At 26.1% G+C, this 24202-nt stretch overlaps 1 protein-coding gene and 2 long non-coding RNA genes across 4 annotated transcripts; all 3 read right to left on the bottom strand.

Moving 5' to 3' along the window:
• Window positions 1–627: 627 nt before the first annotated feature.
• LOC126265808 (cytochrome P450 4C1-like) lies at window positions 628–9905 on the bottom strand. Of its 2 annotated transcripts, none has more exons than XM_049968619.1 (11): window positions 9736–9905; window positions 9479–9673; window positions 2006–2188; window positions 1887–1956; window positions 1705–1834; window positions 1611–1650; window positions 1442–1554; window positions 1319–1387; window positions 1100–1265; window positions 865–1044; window positions 628–810 (listed from the first exon to the last, which is right to left on the bottom strand). In XM_049968619.1, exons 1-11 carry the CDS (start codon window positions 9887–9889, stop codon window positions 650–652), a joined length of 1461 nt encoding a protein of 486 aa, XP_049824576.1. In that variant the 5' UTR covers window positions 9890–9905; the 3' UTR covers window positions 628–649. The 2 variants fall into 2 exon arrangements, with proteins under 2 accessions (XP_049824576.1, XP_049824577.1); XM_049968620.1 differs by having other exon boundaries at window positions 628–749.
• Window positions 9906–12901: 2996 nt separating this feature from the next.
• Window positions 12902–13608, bottom strand: LOC126265810 (uncharacterized). The gene is made up of 5 exons (XR_007548271.1): window positions 13598–13608; window positions 13474–13542; window positions 13257–13422; window positions 13027–13207; window positions 12902–12972 (listed from the first exon to the last, which is right to left on the bottom strand). It is a non-coding gene; the product is annotated as an uncharacterized LOC126265810 (long non-coding RNA).
• Window positions 13609–20738: 7130 nt separating this feature from the next.
• On the bottom strand, window positions 20739–22636 carry LOC126265853 (uncharacterized). The gene is made up of 3 exons (XR_007548308.1): window positions 22580–22636; window positions 21230–21390; window positions 20739–21169 (listed from the first exon to the last, which is right to left on the bottom strand). It is a non-coding gene; the product is annotated as an uncharacterized LOC126265853 (long non-coding RNA).
• Between the last annotated feature and the right edge of the window lie 1566 nt (window positions 22637–24202).

Genomic DNA, 24202 nt, shown 5'->3' with positions numbered 1-24202 from the left:
CTGATTAAAAGCAACATTTTTGGATTTGAAAGAGCATAAAATTCCTTGTATTTCCTCTTGTGCTTCTCTCCTTGAATTTTGACGTATACCATAACATGGCCAACTTTAAATCTAATATTTCAAAATACATTTTGCTTCACTAATATAAAAATGTGTACAAACACGAATTAATTTAGAAATGTAAAGATGAATAAATAACACCTTTCTTTAAACTTAAGTAACAATTACTAAATTTTTATAAATGTAAAATAAACCTAACGGTTGCGACTTTTATACATAGTACGTCGTATAACTACTTTACATAAATTTACAAATTCTAAATGGGAATAACAGAAAATGATAAAAAGAACTTAAACAACAAATTTTCCATATTTTTCAAAATTTTGTTTTAACAATAACAATTTTAGTGGATTATTCAATTTCAATTTAAGTAAATTTTTAACATTTGAAAAACTTGTTTATTAGTGAGTATGGTAAAATATTTAAAGAAGTTAATTGTATTAGTGTTTATCTTAATTTAAAATACTCATTTTTACTATTTTAATTTAAAAGGACATTTTACTTGTTATTATAAAAAATTATACTGATATGACCAGAAGTACTTATTAAATAAATTTACAAATACCGTACAATTTATTATTACTTAAAATTATCTGGAAGTAAAATTACAGTCAACTGGATGAATCACATACATCACAATGCTGGACTCAAATTTAAACTCTTCTATCGATTTGTGTTTAGTTGAAATTCTAAAATTTCTCACAATATTAGCTATAGCCATTTTCATAAACATCATTGCATATTTTTTACCTAAAATTGCCGGTTGCAACTTAAACCTTAATTAATTTCATTTATATTTCTCACCGATGCAGTTTCTTGGACCAGCAGAAAAAGGCACAAAACTGTATTGGGGCCTTTTTGCGATCTCTTCGGGTAGAAATCTGTCCGGATCGTATTTCAAGGGATCCGGATAAATTTCCGGGTTTCTGTGCAAACTCAATATGTCTATAGATATTCCCGTATTTTCTGGTATGACTATTTCACCTACGAATGAAAGTTACAACTAATGAAATAATTGATTGAAGGTAACATCTATTACCTAAATTTATTTCGGCAGTTGTGCGTCGTCCAATTAATGGGATAACTGGAATTAATCTTAAAGCTTCATTTATCACCATTTCAGTGTATTTTAAATTAACTAGGATACTACAATCTATTGTTCTATATTCTCCAACAACCTCCATAACTTCTTCATAAACATTTTCCTAAAATAAAAAATGTATAATGAAAATTAAAAAAAAAAAAAAATAGGGTTTACTTGTATTTTAGGATTCATCGCCAACAGTAAACATGTATATGACAAAGTATAAGCAGTTGTATCAGTGGCCTAAAACAACATTTTTAATTGGCTATATATGTATATTATTACTAGTTTTGTTACTGCTGCAGTGAATAGAAACATTTCCCTTCGGATATATTCATCATTCAAGTGTTCCTTTTTATAATTCTGCAGCAATAAATCAAGAACGGGCAATTTGTTTTTGTTACATACGTCTAAAATATACATATATGATAAATATTTAATCGATTTAAAAAGTTGATTAACTTACATTTGTTTTCACTTATCAGTATTTTTTTCTTATCGATAATCTAAAATCAAATTGGTAAGAAATTTAAATTAAAAATGTTATTAACAATATTTACATTTTGAATGAAATCATTCAAATAATCAATGATGTTTCTAATGATTTTAGATTTGGAAAAGAAAATGTTGAATATGAAGTCATTCATTTCTAATGGATTCACTGGTCGAGACGTCACTAATTTTTGAATTCTAGAATATAATGTTATTAATAAAATATTTATACGACTATGTACAAACTAACTTTGAAACAGCTTCAGCAAATTTTGTCTCATTATTTATTAGAATTGATGATTCAATTCCCAATGTCGCTTCTAAAAATAAAATGTTAACACTATTAAATAATATAAAGTACACACCTACCACAAAAAGTATCTAATGTGTATTGTTCAAACAATTCAAAGATACTCTTCTTTTTGAAATCCATTTTTCCTATTATTTCCATTAAAATGCAAGTTTTTTCGTACATTACATCGATAAACGAATTCAATACCTCCTGATTAAAACCCTTGGAAATTAATTTTCTATTTTTTTTCCATTTTGGAACTAAAATTAATAAATAAAATTTACTTATTTATAATACTGTAAGGTTTACCTTCGGTTATTAGCAAACTATCTCTGAAGCAACACTTCAGAACTTCATATTGGACACTTTTTTCTAAAACATTTGGGTGATTGAGCAGAATTTCTAAATCTGCTGGTTTAGAGGTCAGGTAATGTCGGGTTGGTATGTATATGACGCAAGGATTTCCTACGTTTTTGTTGAAATCTTCTGCGATATGTAGTACGTCTAAGAATAAAATTATTATTAAATTATTAATATACACATTTGTGAACTCTTCTTACTCCTTCCCAGTGCTTGCAGACCATTTCCCACTAAAGGTAGCCAGTTTGGTGCAGAAAGTTTATAAAATTTCTCGTATTTCTTCATGTGCTTCCTATGCCTTCGGTAGTACACCCATAGTACAATCACAAATAAGACGACAAACTCAAACATCATCTTAATACAAAGATGAACTTGGTGGAAGTGAACAACGTGGAATGAGAAAATTGTCCCCTTACATGCTTTTATAAGCACATTTTGTAATTTTTACAAGTAGTTAATTATTATTACTGCAAAAACGAATTTGCGTAAATTCGAAATTACTTGTATTTTAACATTAATTTATGTTATATATCGAAATTTGTACCGGATTTAAAAATTAAATTTTCTAATCAATTTATTCCTGTTGATCAACAAATCTATAAGATTAGGTGTCAAATATATGTACGAATAAGAAATAAAAATAAATGTTTATGAAAGTTGACGGGAAATAGTATTTTAGATGAGGAAAAAATGGAGGATTTAACTGGAAAAATATAATAGATATTGACAGATAAGGCGAGAGAAACACTAAAATGTGGGGCTGTTTTTCTAACTTTGGTGTATGTTCGTTATACTTAATAAAAAATAATATTTATAAAGAAATACTGAAAACAGTTATAAATATGCTTTTAAAAGTGAAATAAAAATAATGCAAAACATAGAGTCAAAATTGTAAAGCAGTGGTCCCTAAAAAATATAAAATAATGAAATGTTTTCAATTAACTTTAAAAAAAACGCAATATTTGTTTTTAGTCAAAATATCTTTTGAATATTAATAATTAAAATCACTTCAATTTTATTTATACCTAACAGCTCTGTAAATAATTTGAAAATGTCTTTCTAATATAAAAGAAATATTCTCTTTTGGTTTTATTACTCTGAACTATATTGTTATTATTATTATTATTATTGACTATAAATGTAAAATATTTTTTTAATATTTACTAGTAATTTTATAAATGAATATAACAAACGCTTTAGATATAAAATAAATATTTACTCTTCATTTATTGTCCAAACAAAATGAATAATATGATGTTTGCATTAATGTTCCTACAAATTCAACGTATTTATTTTATTATTAATTTTTAACATTTGCTTATTTTTATAAATGTACAAGTTTTCCTATTAATTAATTTAAATAAATATATTATATTTGAAATATACAAATGCATTCATAACTTGTTTTTAATAATTTAGAATCCAGTGAAAAAATAATAACTCAGTTAAAATTATTTTATTGATTAAAAAGTTCCATAGTCGCACCTACTCCAAAATTTTATTCTCATCAATAAATGCCGACCGCAAATCTTATTTAATGCGGCTTGTGGCTAAATTTAAGAGGTAGCCAGTTAGTTTGGTGCAGTAAGTTTATAACATTTCTTGTAATTTTCTAAGTGGTTCATATACCTTCGGTAGTACACCCACAGTACAAACACAAATAGGACGAGTAATATAAAGATATACTTAGTGCTAGTGAACCACGTGGAAGGAGAAAGTTGTTATTTTATACGTTTTAATAAATATTTTTTCTAATTTTAAAAAGTTATTAATTATTATTACTACAACAACGAATTTGCGTATGTTTCAAATTACATGTGTTTTTTAACTAAAAATTACACATTCTGTCATATTTTGAATTACTTTATTAAAATGAAATGACATTATTAGTAGAAACTTATATCTAATGACTGTTGTTCGGGAAATAATTTAATATATCAGTTTTTTAAAAAATGTATTTTATATCTAGAAGTTTGTATCGGATTTAAAAATTACCTTTTCTAATGGATTTATATATTTTTTTGATCAACGAATCTATAAGACAATGTATCAGACATATCTAAGAATCTTATTAAATAGCGATTTAACATGTTAGTCCTCAAAAACGTGCCAACTGTTTCAACACTCTTGTGCATAATTTTGTTGATAGGAAATAATTAATTAATTAGAATAATGAAACCTTTAATTGTGCAATAACCTTTAATAATATTAATTGAATCAATATGCAACAAGTTTTTATAAAATTTAATATGGATTAGGATGATAATTCAATAGAGAACCTAAACCAAAGCATAATTATCGATGGATAAGTTTTAATTATTATAATAGTGTTTAGTATTGTTGTAATTACAAACATTATTATGTATAATTGTTAAAATTACGGTAATTAAATGCGTTAAAATTTTATGATTATAGGTTGTTTTACTAACGCGTGGATAAATGGTATGTCACTTTTCAAAGCGTTTGACCTCCACGTCATAGAATAAAATTCAAACATAGAATCAGTTTTGACAGCATGAGATTTATTGAAATTACAGAATGGCAGGATATACTACAAACAGGGCAGTATGGATTGGAAATTTGCCAAATATAGTTTTAAAATTTACCAGTAATTTTATAATTGACTATTGTACACCTTTTCTCCAATTTACTGTATGAGTATTTATCCTATTGTCGAACAATTTTTACCCTTTACTCGTACTCTACAAATACAATGTTCAACTCTTCCAAAATAGTTGTTTGCTTAATGTTAAACTTTTAGTTTTTTATATTTACTTTTAATACATTTTTTGTTTTTTCTTTACGTTTGTTTAATGCCTTTTGGTTTGGTGACAGAAGAGATTTTAGTAGTTGTGGAGGAGAGAAATAATTTCTGTTCAAACTATTAAATTTTATTTATTTCTGAAAATGTTACATTTTGTCACAGTTCTTGTAACTATAATTAAAACGTATATATTGTTTTAATCAATGCTTAATTAATTACGATAAAAAGATTGAGAAAATCTTTCAAAACTTGTATATACCATCAGTACAATTCTTAACCAGTGGATAGATTTCATTGAATTTAATAATATATATATATATATATATATATATATATATATATATATATATATATATATATATATAACTAATATTAGTTATATATATATATATATATATATATATAACTAATATTTAGTTGTTCTAAATAGAAATAATCGAAAATGATAAAAAAGAATTTAAACCAGAAATTCTCGATATTTTTTATAACTTTATTATGACAATAACAATACAATTATGGATGAATTATTATACATGAAAAATCTTATTTATTAATGAGTATGGTAAAATGTTTAAAGGAGTTAATTGCAGTGGCATTTATTTAAATTTAAAATATTATGACTAGAAGTATTTATTAAATAGTTTTACAAATAGCATACAATTTATTATTACTTAAAATTATCTGGAAATAAAATTACAATCAACTGGATGAGTCACATTCATTACAACGTTGGGCTCAAATTTAATTTAACTGGAAATATACACGATGGAAACACAAAAATGTGGAGTTATTTCTAGTACTCTGGTGTATGTTCGATATACTTGATAAGAAGGACAATTAATTATAAGAAAATACTGAAAACTGTTATTCTTTCAATCCCAAAATGAATATGTTTTTAAAGTGACGCAAAATTTATTCAAAACACAAGAGCCAAAATGGTAAAACAGTGGTCCTAAAAAATATAATAAAATAAAAAGTTTTATAATAATCATAATATTTGTTTTTAGTCAAAATATCTTTTGAATATTAATAATTAAAATCATGTTCAATTAAATGAATCCTTAATTACTCCGTATGTAAATTGAAAAGGTCTTTTTAATATAAAAGAAATGTTCTCTTTTAGTTTTTATTACCCTGAACTAAATTATTATCAATATTATTGAATAAGTCGTCATGTAAACTGAATAAAGTTCCAATGTAAAATTTACCAGTAACTTTATAACTGAATATTATTTTCCACACTTTAGATATAAAATAAATGTTAATTTACTGTTCAAACAAAATGAGAAATATGATGTCTGCATTAATGCTCCTACAAATTCAATGTATTTTATTATTAATTTAAATTATTTATTTAATTTGCTTATTCCATAAATGTATAAATTTTTGTAAGCATTAAATTAAATAAATATATTATGTATTTGAAATATGCACATGCATATATAATTTGTTGTTAATAATTTAGAATCCAGTGAACAAACAACAATTCTGTCATAATTATTTTATTGTATAAGAAGTTCTATAGACACACCTACTCCAAAATTTTACTCTCATCTATAAATGCCGACCGTAAATCTTATTTAATATGGTTTGTGGCTAAATTTAAAAGGTAGCCAATTTGGTGCAGTTTATAAAATTTCCTAAAATGTGCCTTCGATAGTACATCCACAGTACAAATACATATAGGTCGAGAAATTCATACACCATCCTAATATAAAGATATACTTACTACAATAACGAATTTGCGAATACTCCAAATTACAATAAACTAAAAATTCCACATTTTGTCTTATTTTGAAGTACTTTAGTAAGATGGAATAACATTATAAATTTAATATGGATTAGAATGCTAAATTCAATAGAGAACTTAAACGATATAATTATCGATGAACAACTTTTAATTAATATCGTGTAATTTTATTGTAATTACAATCATTATTATGTATTATTGTTAAAATTACATTAAAACATATGTTTAAATTTTATGGTTATTGATTGTTGTACTAACGCGTGGACAAATGGTCTGCCACTTTTCGGAGCGTCATGGTCTAAAATTTACAAACAGAATCAGTTTTGTCAGCACGAGCTGTATTGAAATTACAGAATAACATGATATACTATAAACAGGACAGTATGGATTTGAAATTTGCTAAATATAATTTTAAAATTTTCCTATAATTTTATAATTGAATATTATTAATATGTGAGTGTTAAGATACTTTTTTCTTGTATACCCTTTCTCCAATTTATTGTCTGTATAATTATCCTATTGCTGACCAATTTTTATCCTTTACTCATATTTTAGAAATACAATTTTCAACTCTTCTAAAACTTTTGTTTTAGTTACTTTCAATTTGCTTAATATTTTGTATACTTTTGATAAAAGGCAACATATAAAAATGTGTACAAACACGAATTAATTTAGAAATGTAATCATGAATAAATAATACATTTCTTTAAACTTAAGTAACAATTACTAAATTTTTATAAATGTAAAATAAATCTAACGGTTGCGACTTTTAATAATTTTACATAAATTTACAAATTCTAAATGGAAATAACAGAAAATGATAAAAAAAACTTAAATAACAAATTTTCCATATTTTTTAAAATTTTGTTTTAACAATAACAATTTTAGTGGATTATTCAATTTCAATTTAAGTAAATTTTTAACATTTGAAAAACTTGTTTATTAGTGAGTATGGTAAAATATTTAAAGAAGTTAATTGTAGTAGTATTTATTTTAATTTAAAAGGGCATTTAACTTGCTTTTATAAAAAATATGCTAATATGACCAGAAGTATTTATTAAATAAATTTACAAATACCGTACAATTTATTATTACTTCAAATTATCTGGAAGTAAAATTACAATCAACTGGATGAGTCACACTCATTACTACGTTTGACTCAAATTTAAACTCTTCTATCGATTTGTGTTTAGTTGAAATTGTAAAATTTCTCACAATATTAGCTATAGCCATTTTCATAAACATCATTGCATATTTTTTACCTAAAATTATCGGTTACAACTTAAACAATAATTAATTTCATTTATATTTCTCACCAATGCAGTTTCTTGGACCAGCAGAAAAAGGCACAAAACTGTATTGGGGCCTTTTTGCGATCTCTCCGGGTAAAAATCTGTCCGGATCGTATTTCAGGGGATCCGGATAAATTTCCGGGTTTCTATGCAAACTCAATATGTCTATAACTATTCCTGTATTTTCTGGGATGACTATTTCACCTACGAATGAAAGTTACAACTAATGAAACAATTGATCGATAGATGTTACCTAAATTTATTTCGGCAGTTGTGCGACGCCCCATTAATGGAATAACAGGAATTAATCTTAAAGCTTCGTTTATCGCCATTTCAGTGTATTTTAAATTAACTAGATTACTACAATCTATTGTTCTATATTCTCCAACAACCTCCATAACTTCTTCATAAACATTTTCCTAAAATAAAAATAAAAATGAAAGTTGAGAATTAAAAAAAAATAGTTGTTACTTGTATTTTAGGATTCATCGCCAACAGTAAACATGTATATGACAAAGTATAAGCAGTTGTATCAGTGGCCTAAAACAACATTTTTAATTGGCTATATATGTATATTTATTATTAATTTTGTTACTGCTGCAGCGAATAGAATCATTTCGTTTCGGATATATTCGTCATTTAGATTCTCATTTTTATAATTTTGCAGCAATAAATCAAGAACGGGCAATTTATATTTGTTACATACGTCTGAAATATACATATATGATAAATATTTAATCGATTTTAAAAGTTGATTAACTTACATATGTTTTCACTTATCAGTATTTTCCTCTTATCAATAATCTAAAATCAAATTGTAAGAAATGAAATTTAAAAATAAAAATGTTATTAACAATATTCACATTTTGAATGAAATCGTTCATATAATCAACGAAGTTTCTAATGATTTTAGATTTGGAAAAGAAAATGTTGAATATGAAGTCATTCATTTCTAATGGATTCAGTGGTCGAGACATCATTAATTTTTGAGCTCTAAAATATGTTATTAATAAAATGTTTATATGAAACTATATACAAACGAACTCTGAAACAGCTTCAGTAAATTTTGTCTCATTATTTATTAATATTGAAGATTCAATTCCCAATGTCGCTTCTGAAAAAATAAAGTTAATTCTATTAAATAATATAAAGTACGCACCTACCACAAAAAGTATCTAATGTGTATTGTTCAAACAATTCAAAGATACTATTCTTTTTGAAATCGATTTTTCCTATTATTTTTGTTAAAATGCAAGTTTTTTCATACATTATATCGATAAACGAATTCAATACCTCCTGATTAAAACTCTTAGAAATTAATTTTCTATTTTGGAACTAAAATTAATAAATAAAAGTTGTTTATTTATAATACTATAAGATTTACCTTCGGTTATTAACAAACTATCTCTGAACCAACACTTCAGAACTTCATATTGGACACTTTTTTCTAAAACATTTGGGTGATTGAGCAGAATTTTTAAATCTGCTGGTTTAGAGGTCAGGTAATGTCGGGTTGGTATGAACATCACACAGGGATTTCCTACGTTTTTGTTGACATCTTCTGAGACAAGTAATAAGTCTAAAAATAAAATTATTATTAAATGTAATAATGTAATATACACATTTATGAACACTTCTTACTCTTTCCCAGTACTTGCAAACTATTTCCCACAAAAGGTAGCCAGTTTGGTGCAGAAAGTTTATAAAATTTCTCGTATTTTTTCATGTGCTTCGTATGCCTTCGGTAGTACACCCATAGTACAATTACAAATAAGACGACAAATTCAAACATCATCTTAATACAAAGATGGACTTGGTGGAAGTGAACGACGTGGAATGAGAAAATTGTCCCCTTACATGCTTTTATAAGTACATTTTGTAATTTTTACAAATAGTTAATTATTATTACTGCAAAAACGAATTTGCGTAAATTCGAAATTACTTGTATTTTAACATTAATTTATGTTATATATCGAAATTTGTACCGGATTTAAAAATTAAATTTTCTAATCAATTTATTCCTTTTGATCAACAAATCTATAAGATAAGGTGTCAAAGATATGTAAGAATAAGAAATAAAAATAAATGTTTATGAAACTGACTGGAAATAGTATTTTAGATGAGGAAAAAATGGAGGATTTAACTGGAAAAATATAATAGATATTGACAGATAAGGCGAAGGAAACACTAAAATGTGGGGCTGTTTTTCTAACTTTGGTGTATGTTCGTTTTACTTAATAAAAAATAATATTTATAAAAAAATACTGAAAACAGTTATAAATATGCCTTTAAAAGTGAAATAAAAATAATGCAAAACACAGAGTCAAAATTGTAAAGCAGTGGTCCCTAAAAAATATAATATAATGAGATGTTTACAATTAACTTTATAAATAAACGCAATATTAGTTTTTAGTCAAAATATCTTTTGAATATTAATAATTAAAATCAGTTCAATTATAAATATACATAACAGCTCTGTAAATAATTTGAAAACGTCTTATTACCCTGAACTAAATTGTTATTATTATTATTATTATTATTGACTATAAATGTAAAATATTTTTTTAATATTTACTCTTAATTTATTGTCCAAACAAAATGAGTAATATGATGTCTGCATTAAAGTTTCAACAAATTCAATGTATTTATTTTATTATTAATTTTTAACATTTGCTTATTGTATAAATGTACAAGTTTTCCTATTAATTAAACAAAATAAATATATTATATCTGAAATATGCAAATGTATTCACAACTTGTTTTTAATAATTTAGAATCCAGTGAAAAAATAATAATTCAGTTAGAATTATTTTACTGTATAAAAAGTTCCATAATCACATCTACTCCAAAATTTTATTCTCATCAATAAATGCCGACCGCAAATCTTATTTAATGCGGCTTGTGGCTAAATTTAAAAGGTAGCCAGTTTGGTGCAGTAAGTTTATAACATTTCTCGTAATTTTCTATGTGGTTCATATGCCTTCCGTAGTACACCCAAAGTACAAACACAAATAGGAGGAGTAATATAAATATATACTTAGTGCTAGTGAACCACGTGGAAGGAAAATATTGTTATTTTATACGTTTTAATAAATATTTTTTGTAATTTAGTAGTTGTAGTTATTAATTATTATTACTACAACAACGAATTTGGGTATGTTCCAAATTACATGTGTTTTTAAACTAAAAATTTCACATTCTGTCATATTTTGAATTACTTTATTAAAATGAAATGACATTATTATTAGAAACTTATAGCTAATAACTGTTGTTCAGGAAGTAATTTAATATAACAGTTTTTTAAAAAATGTATTTTATATCTAGAAGTTTGTACCTGATTTAAAAATTACCTTTTTTTGAATGATGGACAATGTATCAGATATGTTTCAACACTCTTGTGCATAATTTTGATGATAGGAAATAATTAATTAATTAGAATAATGGAACCCTTAATTGTGGAATAATCTTTAATAATATTAATTGAATCAATATGCAACAAGTTTTTATAAAATTTAATATGGATTAGGATGATAATTCAATAGAGAAACTAAATCAAAGCATAATTATCGATGGATAAGTTTTAATTATTATAATAGTGTCTAATATTGTTGTAATTACAAACATTATTATGTATAATTGTTAAAATTACGGTAATCAAATGCGTTAAAATTTTATGATTATAGGTTGTTTTACTAACGCGTGGATAAATGGTATGTCACTTTTCAAAGCGTTTGACCTCCACGTCATAGAATAAAATTCAAACATAGAATCAGTTTTTACAGCATGAGATTTATTGAAATTATAAAATGGCATGATATACTACAAACAGGACAGTATGGATTAGAAATTTGTAAATATAGTTTTAAAATTTACCAGTAATTTTTTAATTGAATATTATATATCTTTTCTCCAATTTACTGTCTGTGTATTTATCCTATTGTTGAACAATTTTTACCCTTTACTCGTACTCTACAAATACAATGTTCAACTCTTCCAAAACTGTTGTTTTATTTACTCCCAATTTGCTTAATGTTAAACTTTTAGTTTTTTATATTTACTTTTAATACATTTTTTTGTTTTTTCTTTACGTTTGTTTAATGCCTTTTGGTTTGGTGACAGAAGAGATTTTAGTAGTTGTGGAGGAGAGAAATAATTACTGTTCAAACTATTAAATTTTATTTATTTCTGAAAATGTTACATTTTGTCACAGTTCTTGAAACTATAATTAAAACGTATATATTGTTTTAATCAATGCTTAATTAATTACGATAAAAAGATTAAGAAAATCTTTCAAAACTTCTGTATTTACCATCAGTACAATTCTTAACCAGTGGATAGATTTCATTGAATTTTGGTTTACAGTTTGGGTTAGTTGAGTTAAAAACAATTAATACATTGATATTTATAAAAAATTTAAACTAATATTTAGTTGTTCTAAATAGAAATAATCGAAAATGATAAAAAAGAACTTAAACCAGAAATTCTCGATATTTTTTATAACTTTGTTATGACAATAACAATACAATTATGGATGGATTATTATACAATTTCAGTTTAATTAAATTTTTATCATTTGAAAAATCTTATTTATTAATGAGTATGGTAAAATGTTTAAAGGAGTTAATTGCAGTGGTATTTATTTAAATTTAAAATATTATGACTAGAAGTATTTATTAAATATTTTTACAAATATCATATAATTTATTATTACTTAAAATTATCTGGAAATAAAATTACAATCAACTGGATGAGTCACATTCATTACAACGTTGGAATCAAATTTAAACTCTTCTATCGATTTGTGTTTAGTTGAAATTCTATAATTTTTCACAATATGTGCTACAGCCATTTTCATAAACATCATTGCATATTTTTTACCTAAAATTACCGGTTGCAACATAAAGATTAATTAGTTTAATTTATATTTCTTACCGATACTGTTTCTTGGACCAGCAGAAAAAGGCACGAAACTGTATTGAGGCCTTTTTGCGATCTATTTGGGAAGAAATCTGTCCGGATCGTATTTCAGGGGATCCGGACTAAATTTCCAGGTTTCTGTGCAAACTCAATATGTCAATAATTATTCCTGTATTTTCTGGGATGACTATTTCACCTACGAATGAAAGTTACAACTAATGAAATAATCGATCGATAGATGTTACCTAAATTTATTTCGGCAGTTGTGCGTCGCCCCATTAATGGAATAACATGAATTAATCTTAAAGCTTCATTTATCACAATTTCAGTGTATTTTAAATTAACTAGATTACTACAATCTATTGTTCTATATTCTCCAACAACCTCCATAACTTCTTCATAAACATTTTCCTAAAATAAAAATAAAAATGAAAGTTGAGAATTAAAAAAAATAGTTGTTACTTGTATTTTAGGATTCATCGCCAACAGTAAACATGTATATGATAAAGTATAAGCAGTTGTATCAGTGGCCTAAAACAACATTTTTGATTGGCTATATATGAATATTTATTACTAATTTTGTTACTGCTGCAGCGAATAGATTCATTTCATTTCGGATATATTCGTCATTTAGATTCTCATTTTTATAATTCTGTAGCAATAAATCAAGAACGGGCAATCTGTTTTTGTTACATACATTTGAAATATACGTATATGATAAATATTTATTTAATCGATTTTAAAAATTGATTAACTTACATATGTTTTCACTTATCAGTATTTTCTTCTTATCAATAATCTAAAATCAAATTGTAAGAAATGAAATTTAAAAATAAAAATGTTATTAACAATATTCACATTTTGAATGAAATCGTTTATATAATCAACGAAGTTTCTAATGATTTTAGATTTGGAAAAGAAAATGTTGAATATGAAGTCATTCATTTCTAATGGATTCAGTGGTCAGACATCACTAATTTTTGAGCTCTAGAATATAATGTTATTAATAAAATGTTTATATGAAACAACATACAAACTAACTTTGAAACAGCTTCAGCAAATTTTGTCTCATTATTTATTAAAATTGAAGATTCAATTCCCAATGACGCTTCTAAAAAAATAATGTTAACACTATTAAATAATATAAAGTACACACCTACCACAAAAAGTATCTAATGTGTATTGTTCAAACAATTCAAAGATACTATTCTTTTTGAAATCGATTTTTCCTATAATTTTTGTTAAAATGCAAGTTTTTTCATACATTACATCGATAAACGAATTCAATACCTCCTGATTAAAACTCTTGGAAATTAATTTTCTATTTTTCTTCCATTTTGGAACTAAAATTAATAAATAAAATTTGCTTATTTATATTACTGTATGGTTTACCTTCGGTTATTAGCAAACTACCTCTGAAGCAACACTTCAGAACTTCATACTGGACACTTTTTTCTAAAACATTTGGGTGATTGAGCAGAATTTCTAAATCTGCTAGTTTAGAGATTACGTAATGTCGGGTTGGTATGAACATCACACAGGGATTTCCTACGTTTTTGTTGACATCTTCTGAGACAAGTAATACGTCTAAAAATAAAATTATTATTAAATGTAATAATGTATTGTACACATTTATGAACACTTCTTACTCTTTCCCAGTACTTGCAAACTATTTCCCACAAAAGGTAGCCAGTTCGGTGTAGAAAGTTTATAAAATTTCTCGTATTTTTTCACGTGCTTCGTATGCCTTCGATAGTATACCCATAGTATAACTACAAATAGGACGAGAAATTCAAACATCATCTTAATACAAAGAGATACTTAGTGGAAGTGAACCACGTATATGCTTTTATAAGTATTTTGTTTTAATTTATGTAATTAGTTATTTACTTTTACTGCAAAAACAAATTTACATATATTCCAAATTACTTGCTTTTTAAAACTAAATTGTTGCTGTCATCTATTGATAAGCCTGAATCGAATTTAAAAATTACATTTTCTAATGAATTTATTTATTTTGATCAATAAAACTATAAGACAAAGTGTCAAACATATTTAAGAATCTTATCAAATATTTTTTTCCCATAATTTAGTTTATAGGAAATAATCAATTAATTAGAATGTAATTTTTTATTGTGCAATAATCTGTATTTAATTATTATTGTGTGATATTGTTGTAATTACAATAATAGTGACAAATAATCACGTTACATTAATTATCACTTTTCGAAACATCATATTCTGTTACTGTGTATTTTCATTGACGATACACAAAGATATACAAAAAGGTACTGATAAATTAAAAAATAAATAAATTCTTGTTTCTGCATTTCGTGCGTCATCACAATTCAAAATTGCAATCTGTACAATTCTGAAAATCCTATGACAAGCTTTACAATTAAAATACGGTTTAATTTGGTTAGTGGGGTAACTTGCCGCTGCATTTACGGCGACAAGTTTTTCATTTGGAAACGTTTATTAATTTTATTCTTTCATAGGTTTGAAAAAACTCATCGTCACTGTGTAAATGCAGCACTATACTAACTTTCAATTTATCAGCATACAAATTTAGTTTTATCAGAATGTCTATAAATAAATAAATATGTGTATTTATTTATAACTTTATTTATAAGTAACTACATTTGGATATTGGACCAGCGAATACAAATTGATTAACATAACAACATAATAAAATAATTGACATAAGATTACACTTTTATTACAATGTATGTACATATTTATACAAAAATATCAACTTTATAACTTATAATAAATACGAAATTAAACAATCAGTTTAATTTTTTGGTAATAAAACAAAATTTACTTTTATTTGTTTAAGCTGAAAGAAAACATCTGATTAAATAACCTAAAAGACATAAGAAACAACACACAAGAGGTAAAACTTTTATTAATTGCTCAATATAAATCTGTAATCCAGTGAAAAAGGAATAAATATGGGATAGAAAATAATTACAGAGTTTATTTTATGTATGTAATTTGAAAGAGAATATCTGTAATTTAGTGGAAAATGCATAAATAGGGAATAAAAAATAACACAAAGTTTATTTTATTTATATAAGCTGAAAGAGAATATCTGATTAGGTGACCTAAAGGACAGAAGAAACAAATATTTTATGATACATGTGATGTAAAATTTATATTAATTGACATAAACATGTAATTTAATGAAAAAGGAATAAATATATGAATAGAAAATTAAACAAAGTTTTCTTTATTTATGTAAGCTGAAAGAGAATATCTTGATTAGATGACCTAAAGGACAGAAGAAACAAGCATTTTGTGACACATATGATGTAAAATTTATATTAATTGATAAAAATATGTAATTTAATGGAAAAGGAATAAATATAAGGATAGAAAATTAAACAGTTTTCTTTATTTATGTAAGCTGAAAGAGAATATCTGATTAAATAACCTAAAGCACATAAAAAACAAACATTTTATGATACTTAAGGTGTAAAATTTTATTAATTAATCAAAATAAATCTGTAAGTTACTAGAAAAGGAATAAATAGGAGCAAAGGAAATAAAATAAAGTTTTCTTCATTTATGTAAGCTGAAAGAGAATATAGAAAACACACATTTTATGTTATGACATTAACATGTAAAATTTTTATTAATTAATCAAAATAAATCTGTAATTTAGTGGAAAAGGAATAAATAGGGGGAATAGGAAATAAAACGAAGTTTTCTTTATTTATGTAAGCTGAAAGAGAATGTCGGAGTACACATAAAACAATAAAAGCTTTAAAGTAATAAATAAATTGTAATAAAGCAAACAATAATTTGTTCTACCTTCTGCAAATATTTAGTAAAATAATCAATGGACGCAATGATAAACCGACAGCGAAGTAGATACGATGTAAAAAGAACCGGAAATAACATGTTTAAAAACTTACTTTGCGTTGCCAGTTGCCCAGTTAACTAGTCTCGTTCTGCACCTACCTGAAATTAATCAAAAACGTTCAATTAATATTATTGTTTAATTGGTAATTCAATTATTACTTGTTACCTTTAATGCCCTTTCCCTGTTGCCTTATCGTCTCTCCAATGGTTGGTTGGGTCATCACAGTCCAGGATTTGTCCATCAATATCACCAAAATAGTCCACGTTGAATAAATTACTACATCACTGTTGTTCTTAGCACTTTTGTCCGTCGAATCGATGAGAAAATAAACAAAAATCTTCCCTAAATGTTTTAATTAAAGAAAGAACACTTTGAAATATTTGTATTTGTTGCTGTAAAAATTTGAAAGACAAAGTATTAATACTTTTATGGACTTTTGACTCTACTTATTTACTGTTCTTTAGATAACAACAATTTTCCATTTCAATAATCACTGTATAACATCATCAAACTTCATTTCATGGTTACTGCGTTAAACGTACAGATAATCAGTGCACCCCTCGATTTCAAACCTAACCTCTGCTGCCGCCAGGCTGCCTAATTAGAGCTTATGGGTACTGTGACCAAGACTCCGGGTCAGGACTTGAAACCAACAGGGGACCGAAAATCTCGCGACCGATCTTACTTATCCAAGTAAAATAAAAATACTTTCAATAATTTTTAGGTGACCGACAATCTCTTTCTCCTGACTTTACTTATCCAAGTAATGTATTAATACTTTCGACAATTTGTAGGCTACCGAAAATCTGTTTCTCCCAACATTATCCAAGTAATATATCAACCCTTTCCAAAAAATTACTTCTGAATGCTTTTATTAATGTTTCTCAATGAAAATAATTCATTTGACTACTTATCCAATTAAGTTCATTTCATGGTTATTGTGTTAAACGTACAGATAATCAGTGCACCCCTCGATTCCAAACCTAACCACTGCTGCCGCCAGGCTGCCTAATTAGAGCTTATAGGTACTGTGACCAAGACTCCGGGTCAGGACTTGAAACCAACAGGGGACCGAAAATCTCGCGCCCGATTTTACTTATCCAAGTAAAATATAAATACTTTCAATAATTTTTAGGTGACCGACAATCTCTTTCTCCCGACTTTACTTATCCAAGTAAAGTATTAATACTTTCGACAATTTGTAGGCTACCGAAAATCTCTTTCTCCCGACATTATCCAAGTAAAATATCAACCCTTTCCAAAAAATTACTTCTGAATGCTTTTATTAATGTTTCTCAATGAAAATAATTCGTATGACTACTTATCCAATTAAGTTGATTTCATGGTTATTGTGTTAAACGTGCAGATAATCAGTGCACCCCTCGATTCCAAACCTAACCACTGCTGCCGCCAGGCTGCCTAATTAGAGCTTATAGGTACTGTGACCAAGACTCCGGGTCAGGACTTGAAACCAACAGGGGACCGAAAATCTCGCGACCGATCTTACTTATCCAAGTAAAATATAAATACTTTCATTAATTTACAAGTGACCGACTATCTTCTTCTCCCGACTTCACTTATCCAAGTAAAGTATAAAAACTTTCGATAATTTGAAGCCGACCGAAAATATCTTTCTCCCAACTTTATTTATCCAAGTAAATCCTTTAAAAATATACTTCAGAATGCTTTTATTAATATAAGTTACTGTAAATATTTCGTATGACTTTACTTATCCAAGTAAAGTATTAAATTTATTCAAAAATGAACTACTATAGAGTAATTTTATATAATTTTCTCTGCAAATCCAAGTAAAGTATTAAATACTTTCGAAAATGTATATTTAAATACCTTTATTTATTGACAAAAATGTTATTTCAATAGTTAAAACAATGAGAGTCGATTATTTATTTATATTTCTAATGATTTTGATATGTCCTATAATGATAAAAATATACCATCAACCAAGTACCCAGGAAGGAATTTCTAATGGTGAAAACTGATTTAAAATATAAATGTTAATACAAGTAATTTGCGTAAAAATCAAAATTTACTAATAAAATGTTTAAATATTAAACCTAAACTTTACTTATTAACTTGAATTCATTAATAAATGCAACATTAAATATAAATCGGAATTTTTATTGTGGGATAAAGATGTATTTTAAAATTATTTAATTAAAACTTTCAATTTTTTATACAATTAAAGGATACTTCCATATTTCGTGTCGGTCGGTACTCGATGTTTTTCGATCACAAAAAAGTAATCCTTGGTGAGTCACACCATGAGTGTCGGTCTTCAATATCGATTACACAATCAATGTTCAAGTATTTTATTCATTTTAAATCATTTATGTTTCAATTACTTTAATTAAATTAATGTAAATTATTTAAATATTTAAATTCTTACTCATAAAAACATTTTGTTTAATTAAAAAGAATATAATAAATCAGTTTCGACCAATAAAAATAAAAAGTTGATCAAATTGTTTTCAATTTTTTTTAATTTATGTTTAATTAAAGTGATTTTAAATATTGACATTAAAAAATATTCAATTAAAAATCAAGAGTATTTAATTTGCTATTAAAATCTTTGAATATTAAACAGAAACTATGTAACTGTTGAAAAATTGTTTAAACAAGTAATATTTACAAAATTTTAATAAAATTTAAACATACGTCAAACAATTAACAAAAGCTTACAACATTGCCTTCACAATTAAACAAAAAATTAAAAAATCCCTTAAACAATTGATAGAAAATAAAAAATCCTACCTTTTAACCCCGTAGCATGTCCAGAAGGGCACTAATTGATCGCACGAGTGACTGCACTACCCCGAACCGCACCACCGAATTAATTGGGGGTGGGTGGCAGCGCGGACCACCACCCCGACCGACCGACCGGTCGATACGCGGATCGATAACAGAATGACCGTAATTTGATGGCGCCGTCCAATTACTAATCACCCCATGCCTGCGATTGGTCAACGCTGAGGTTTATGTAATTTCTTCAAGAAAGTTTTTGATTGAAACGGAATTTTTTCGTTAAAACATCTGATTTTATACACTCTTAAAAAACATTTTATATTAATTGTTTTAATATTTTTAGCCCCTTTTATCTGTTTAATGATAATAACCAAAACATCTGAGGTTCTAATTGAGAAATTTTAAATAAATAACCATTTTTATCCTAATTCAGAATATTTTAAACCATCAAATAACAGCAATTTTAATGTAAAATTATATAAATTGTTGTTTAATTATGTACATGAACAATATCTAAGAGAATTTACAAAAGTATGTACATATTTAATTATAATTAACAAATAGGCAAATACTTAATACATTGTTATAACACTAAATTGAACGTTTGCATTATTACTAACAATTTCGAGCATAATCTAAATTTAAACATTAGTACTAATGTTTAAAATTTACCAGTAATTTTATAATTATTATTATGTTAGTGTTTAATGTACTTTTTCTTGTAGGTACATCTTTTCTCTAATTTACTGTCTGTTTATTTATCCTATTGTTGAACAATTTTTACCCTTTACTCGTACTCTACAAATACAATTATCAATTCCTCCAACTGTTTTTTTATTTGCTCCCAATTTGCTTAATATTTTAACAATTGTTATACTGGTGACAATCAAGGACAATGTTGACTACAATCAGGACAGGTGATAGGTGATAGAACCCCCGATCCAAGACTGTTGTCCTCTCCATGAGGAATTTTAAATTTGTATTTTTATTATTTTCTTTTAATAAGTTTTTTTGTTTTTTCTTTACGTTTATTTAATGCGTTTTGGTTTGGTGACTGGAGGGATTTTAGTAGTTGTGAAGGAGAGAAATATTACTGTTCCAACTTCTAAATTTAATTTATTTCTAGAAATGTTGCATTTTACCACAGTTCTTGAAACCATAATTAAAACGTATATTTTGTTAATTAATTGCTATAAAAAGATTAAGGAAACCTTTCAAAACTTCTGTATTTACCATCAGTACAATTCTCAACTTCATTATTGAATTAAATACTAAAAACATCACCATTATCTTTGTAATCATTGTTCAGTTAATTTAAAAAAAGACTGGAAAACTTCACTTTACTATTAGTTATTGACAATCTAAAAGCACTTAGAAATTTATGGGAAATCCCTCCAAAAGCTTGAAGCTTCCTTGTTCAAATATATTCAGTTCATACAGAAAAGAGGCCCAGCGGTTAGATTTCATTGAATTCTGCTTTACTGTTTGGGGTAGGTGAATTAAAAACAATGATTATATTGATATCTCCTAGAAAAAATAAACTAATAAATAGTTGGGCCCCCACAATGATCCAGACTCTAAACTAACCATTCATCTAATGATTAGGTCAATTTTGTCTTGAGGTACTTCATTCCATTAGACCTCTACTTGACGCTGAAACTCCCCCAGTATCTGTGGTGTGAAGGCCGAAGCCTTTTACTTGATGATGTCTCACCCCAACAAAAGTGGAATGAATACTGAATTGTCTCCTAAAAAACAAATTCTAACCAGTTTTGTCTTCTTATGCGTGACTGTTTAGTTAAAATTGGACCGCTGTAATTCTATTCTAAGTCACTAAGTATATACAAGGCGTTTTTCCTGAAGAAAATTTAAATTTCAACATTTTTTCTCATATTTCTGTCTTCTGTATTTAGCCCAATTGTGTTTAAATTTGGAGTGTATTATCCTAAAATATATATCTATAATTCAATGTAACAAACTTTTTCTATAATGTTACAGTAACGTATTTTCTAGACTACTAAATGTTTTAATGTGAGATAATTAAAATTAATCAGGAGTACGTTTTCCTTTTAAATTGTGCAAAGAATATGAAAATGTTAATAGTTTCAAAAATCCAATATTATCGTAAAGAGAATCTAAAGCCAAAATGGAGGAAATGAGATGGAGAGAGATTGGATGGGGGTTTGGTTTACCCTAGATCGTCTACAAAAACTCTGGTTTCTAACAAAGATGTGAAATCCAATTTGGATTTGCATAGAATCGCCTTCACTGGATCACAAAACAGTGGATATCAGTAGTTTTAATGACGAATATAAATTTAATTTAAAAATAAAGATGGTTTAGCTTATGTTAAAACATTTTACAGGAAAAAACTGCACAAATATTTGTTATACCCACAGTAAAACATGGTGGGTGGATGCTTCAAGTCTTCTGATGTAGTCCAATTTATTTACAGGGATATATTAAACAACAATTTACTTCCATATCCACTACTAATTAATTACTTGAATCACTATTCCATATTCAATATGTATTTTTAAAGAGACTAAAATATTGTGTCTTTAATTATAAAAAATAATTTATTACCATTTGTCAGTTCTAAATAACAAGCACATATTTATTAAAAAATGCAATGCAAATAAAATATGTATATAATACAAAAGAATAAAAATAAAAAAATATTGATTAAATAATTAAAAAATCAGTCCTGTCTCACGCAATAATATTAATTAACATTTTTTTACTTTCTTCTGGAGAAAATGGTATTTATTTTTTCATTTCTTTGTTTTCAAGCTCTTATAAATAATTAATTAAATTGTTGTTACTATAGTATGTACAGTAGTACATACTGTTTTGTATTATAGATTGTGAGTGAAGTCTTTACACACTAGTTTTGTTATTTTTAAATAAACAAATTATTAAGTTAAAATATCTTACATTAACACCAAAGAAACCAAAGAAGCGTTACCGCCGGAATTGTAGGTTATGTTGATCCCCGACGCTTTAAATATAATAAACATAGTGGTGGACATAAATTTGGAAACTGTATATTTTAAATAAGTCAATCACAAAAATTATTAAAATACTTAAAACGCTACAAATTGAATTATTTGATTTTAAACAGCACGATGTAGATATATATATATACAGTCGTGGGTATAATCTTAGTCATTTATAATAATTTGTATAATTTTTTAATTACAGTAGTGGCCAAAGAAATAGGACACATCACCACCTTAATATTAGTTAGGAAACTCACAAATAATCAAATTAAATGTAATTATGTATATTTTAATTAAAATAATTACATTACATTCTATCTCCAATTATTAATTTTTTGCCTAAATCAAAATAATTTCTATTAAAATTAAATCAAAAATAGCACACATATAAATATATATTTGTTAAATATTTTTTTACATTAATACACAAAATAAACAAAATTATTTATACTTTTATGTAATTAAATTTCACAGCTCAATTAATAACCACAATTTATCTAAATTTGATGCTTTTTTGGTGATTGTTTATCGATATCACACACCATTCCACAAGGGTTCAATTAACAGTTGGGCTGAAAAGTTCGTAGGCTAGCATAGAAAAAATCGTTTTTTTTTTATAGTGTTTGACGACAGAGGCAGTAAAAGTTTGCAAATTTGCTCCATACAGGAAATCTATTACTGTCTTTGTCATGCATAATGTCTCTCTCAAAATTCAGTAGTATCAAAGGCTTTCCAATCGGTATACGATTCATTTATTTTACTATTAAATTTTTATAATAGTCCTATACCATACCAAGGAATGGAACCTCAAACCTTCGGGTTTCAAAGTTTTTGTGGTATATCTGGGATCTAAACTTTTATTAAAACTATGAATATATTTTTTACCATCTACTCTTGTTCGATTGAACATTTTTTATTGTATTTTCAATTAAATGTTTCATATTTGATAATAAGCACTGCATACCCTTTTTCAGAAGCAACATAAATTTTTACTGATATCAGCAATATTTAGGGACCCTGATGTTTCATGTTGATTATAATTTTCGTCTCCTCTAGAGTGTGATGGTTCTTTCTTCTTGCCGAAAGTGAATTATTACAAAATATAAACAAACACATAGGCATTCTAATATTCTGTATTTCTTCCTCTGTTCTTGATCGAAAGAATTAAATTATTCTTTCCTGTGAAATATTGGCACATTCGTCTTGAATTGCTACAATTAACTCATTTTGGACATTTTTTGTGGCATTGTCGTCTATAAAAATGAAATTTTCTCCCAGTTCTTATCTCATGGATTGAATAATTGGTCTGACATTTTGGAGGCAGATAATCCTTGTTAATGTATGTGTAATATTGAAAATGACTTAAAATTGGAACAATTAAATTACATAATTGATTAATTAAATTAATTTTAGTATATATGAATAAAACACGACATGTATAAATTTATTAGTTTACACATTATTATATATCAGGAAAGCTCAATATTTAATATGTACCATTCTTTTCAGGTGAAAATAACGTTCATATTCAATTCAATTATAAAACATACATGGTTCC

This window comes from Aethina tumida, chromosome 6, assembly GCF_024364675.1.
Source record: "Aethina tumida isolate Nest 87 chromosome 6, icAetTumi1.1, whole genome shotgun sequence".
NCBI classification, from domain to species: domain Eukaryota; kingdom Metazoa; phylum Arthropoda; class Insecta; order Coleoptera; family Nitidulidae; genus Aethina; species Aethina tumida.
The sequence above is the reverse complement of the archived record's forward strand: the minus strand, read 5'-3'. Positions and strand labels throughout refer to the sequence as shown.

Excerpts from the sequence above, each read along its gene's own strand:
- LOC126265808 (XM_049968619.1), bottom strand. The coding sequence starts at position 9,889 with ATGATGTTTGAATTTGTCGTCTTATTTGTAATTGTACTATGGGTGTAC. Across the intron at positions 1,555-1,610 it reads ACTGATAAGTGAAAACAAAT|ACGTATGTAACAAAAACAAA; the intron begins GTAAGTTAATCA and ends TGTATATTTTAG. Across the intron at positions 1,045-1,099 it reads AACTGCCGAAATAAATTTAG|GTGAAATAGTCATACCAGAA; the intron begins GTAATAGATGTT and ends TTTCATTCGTAG.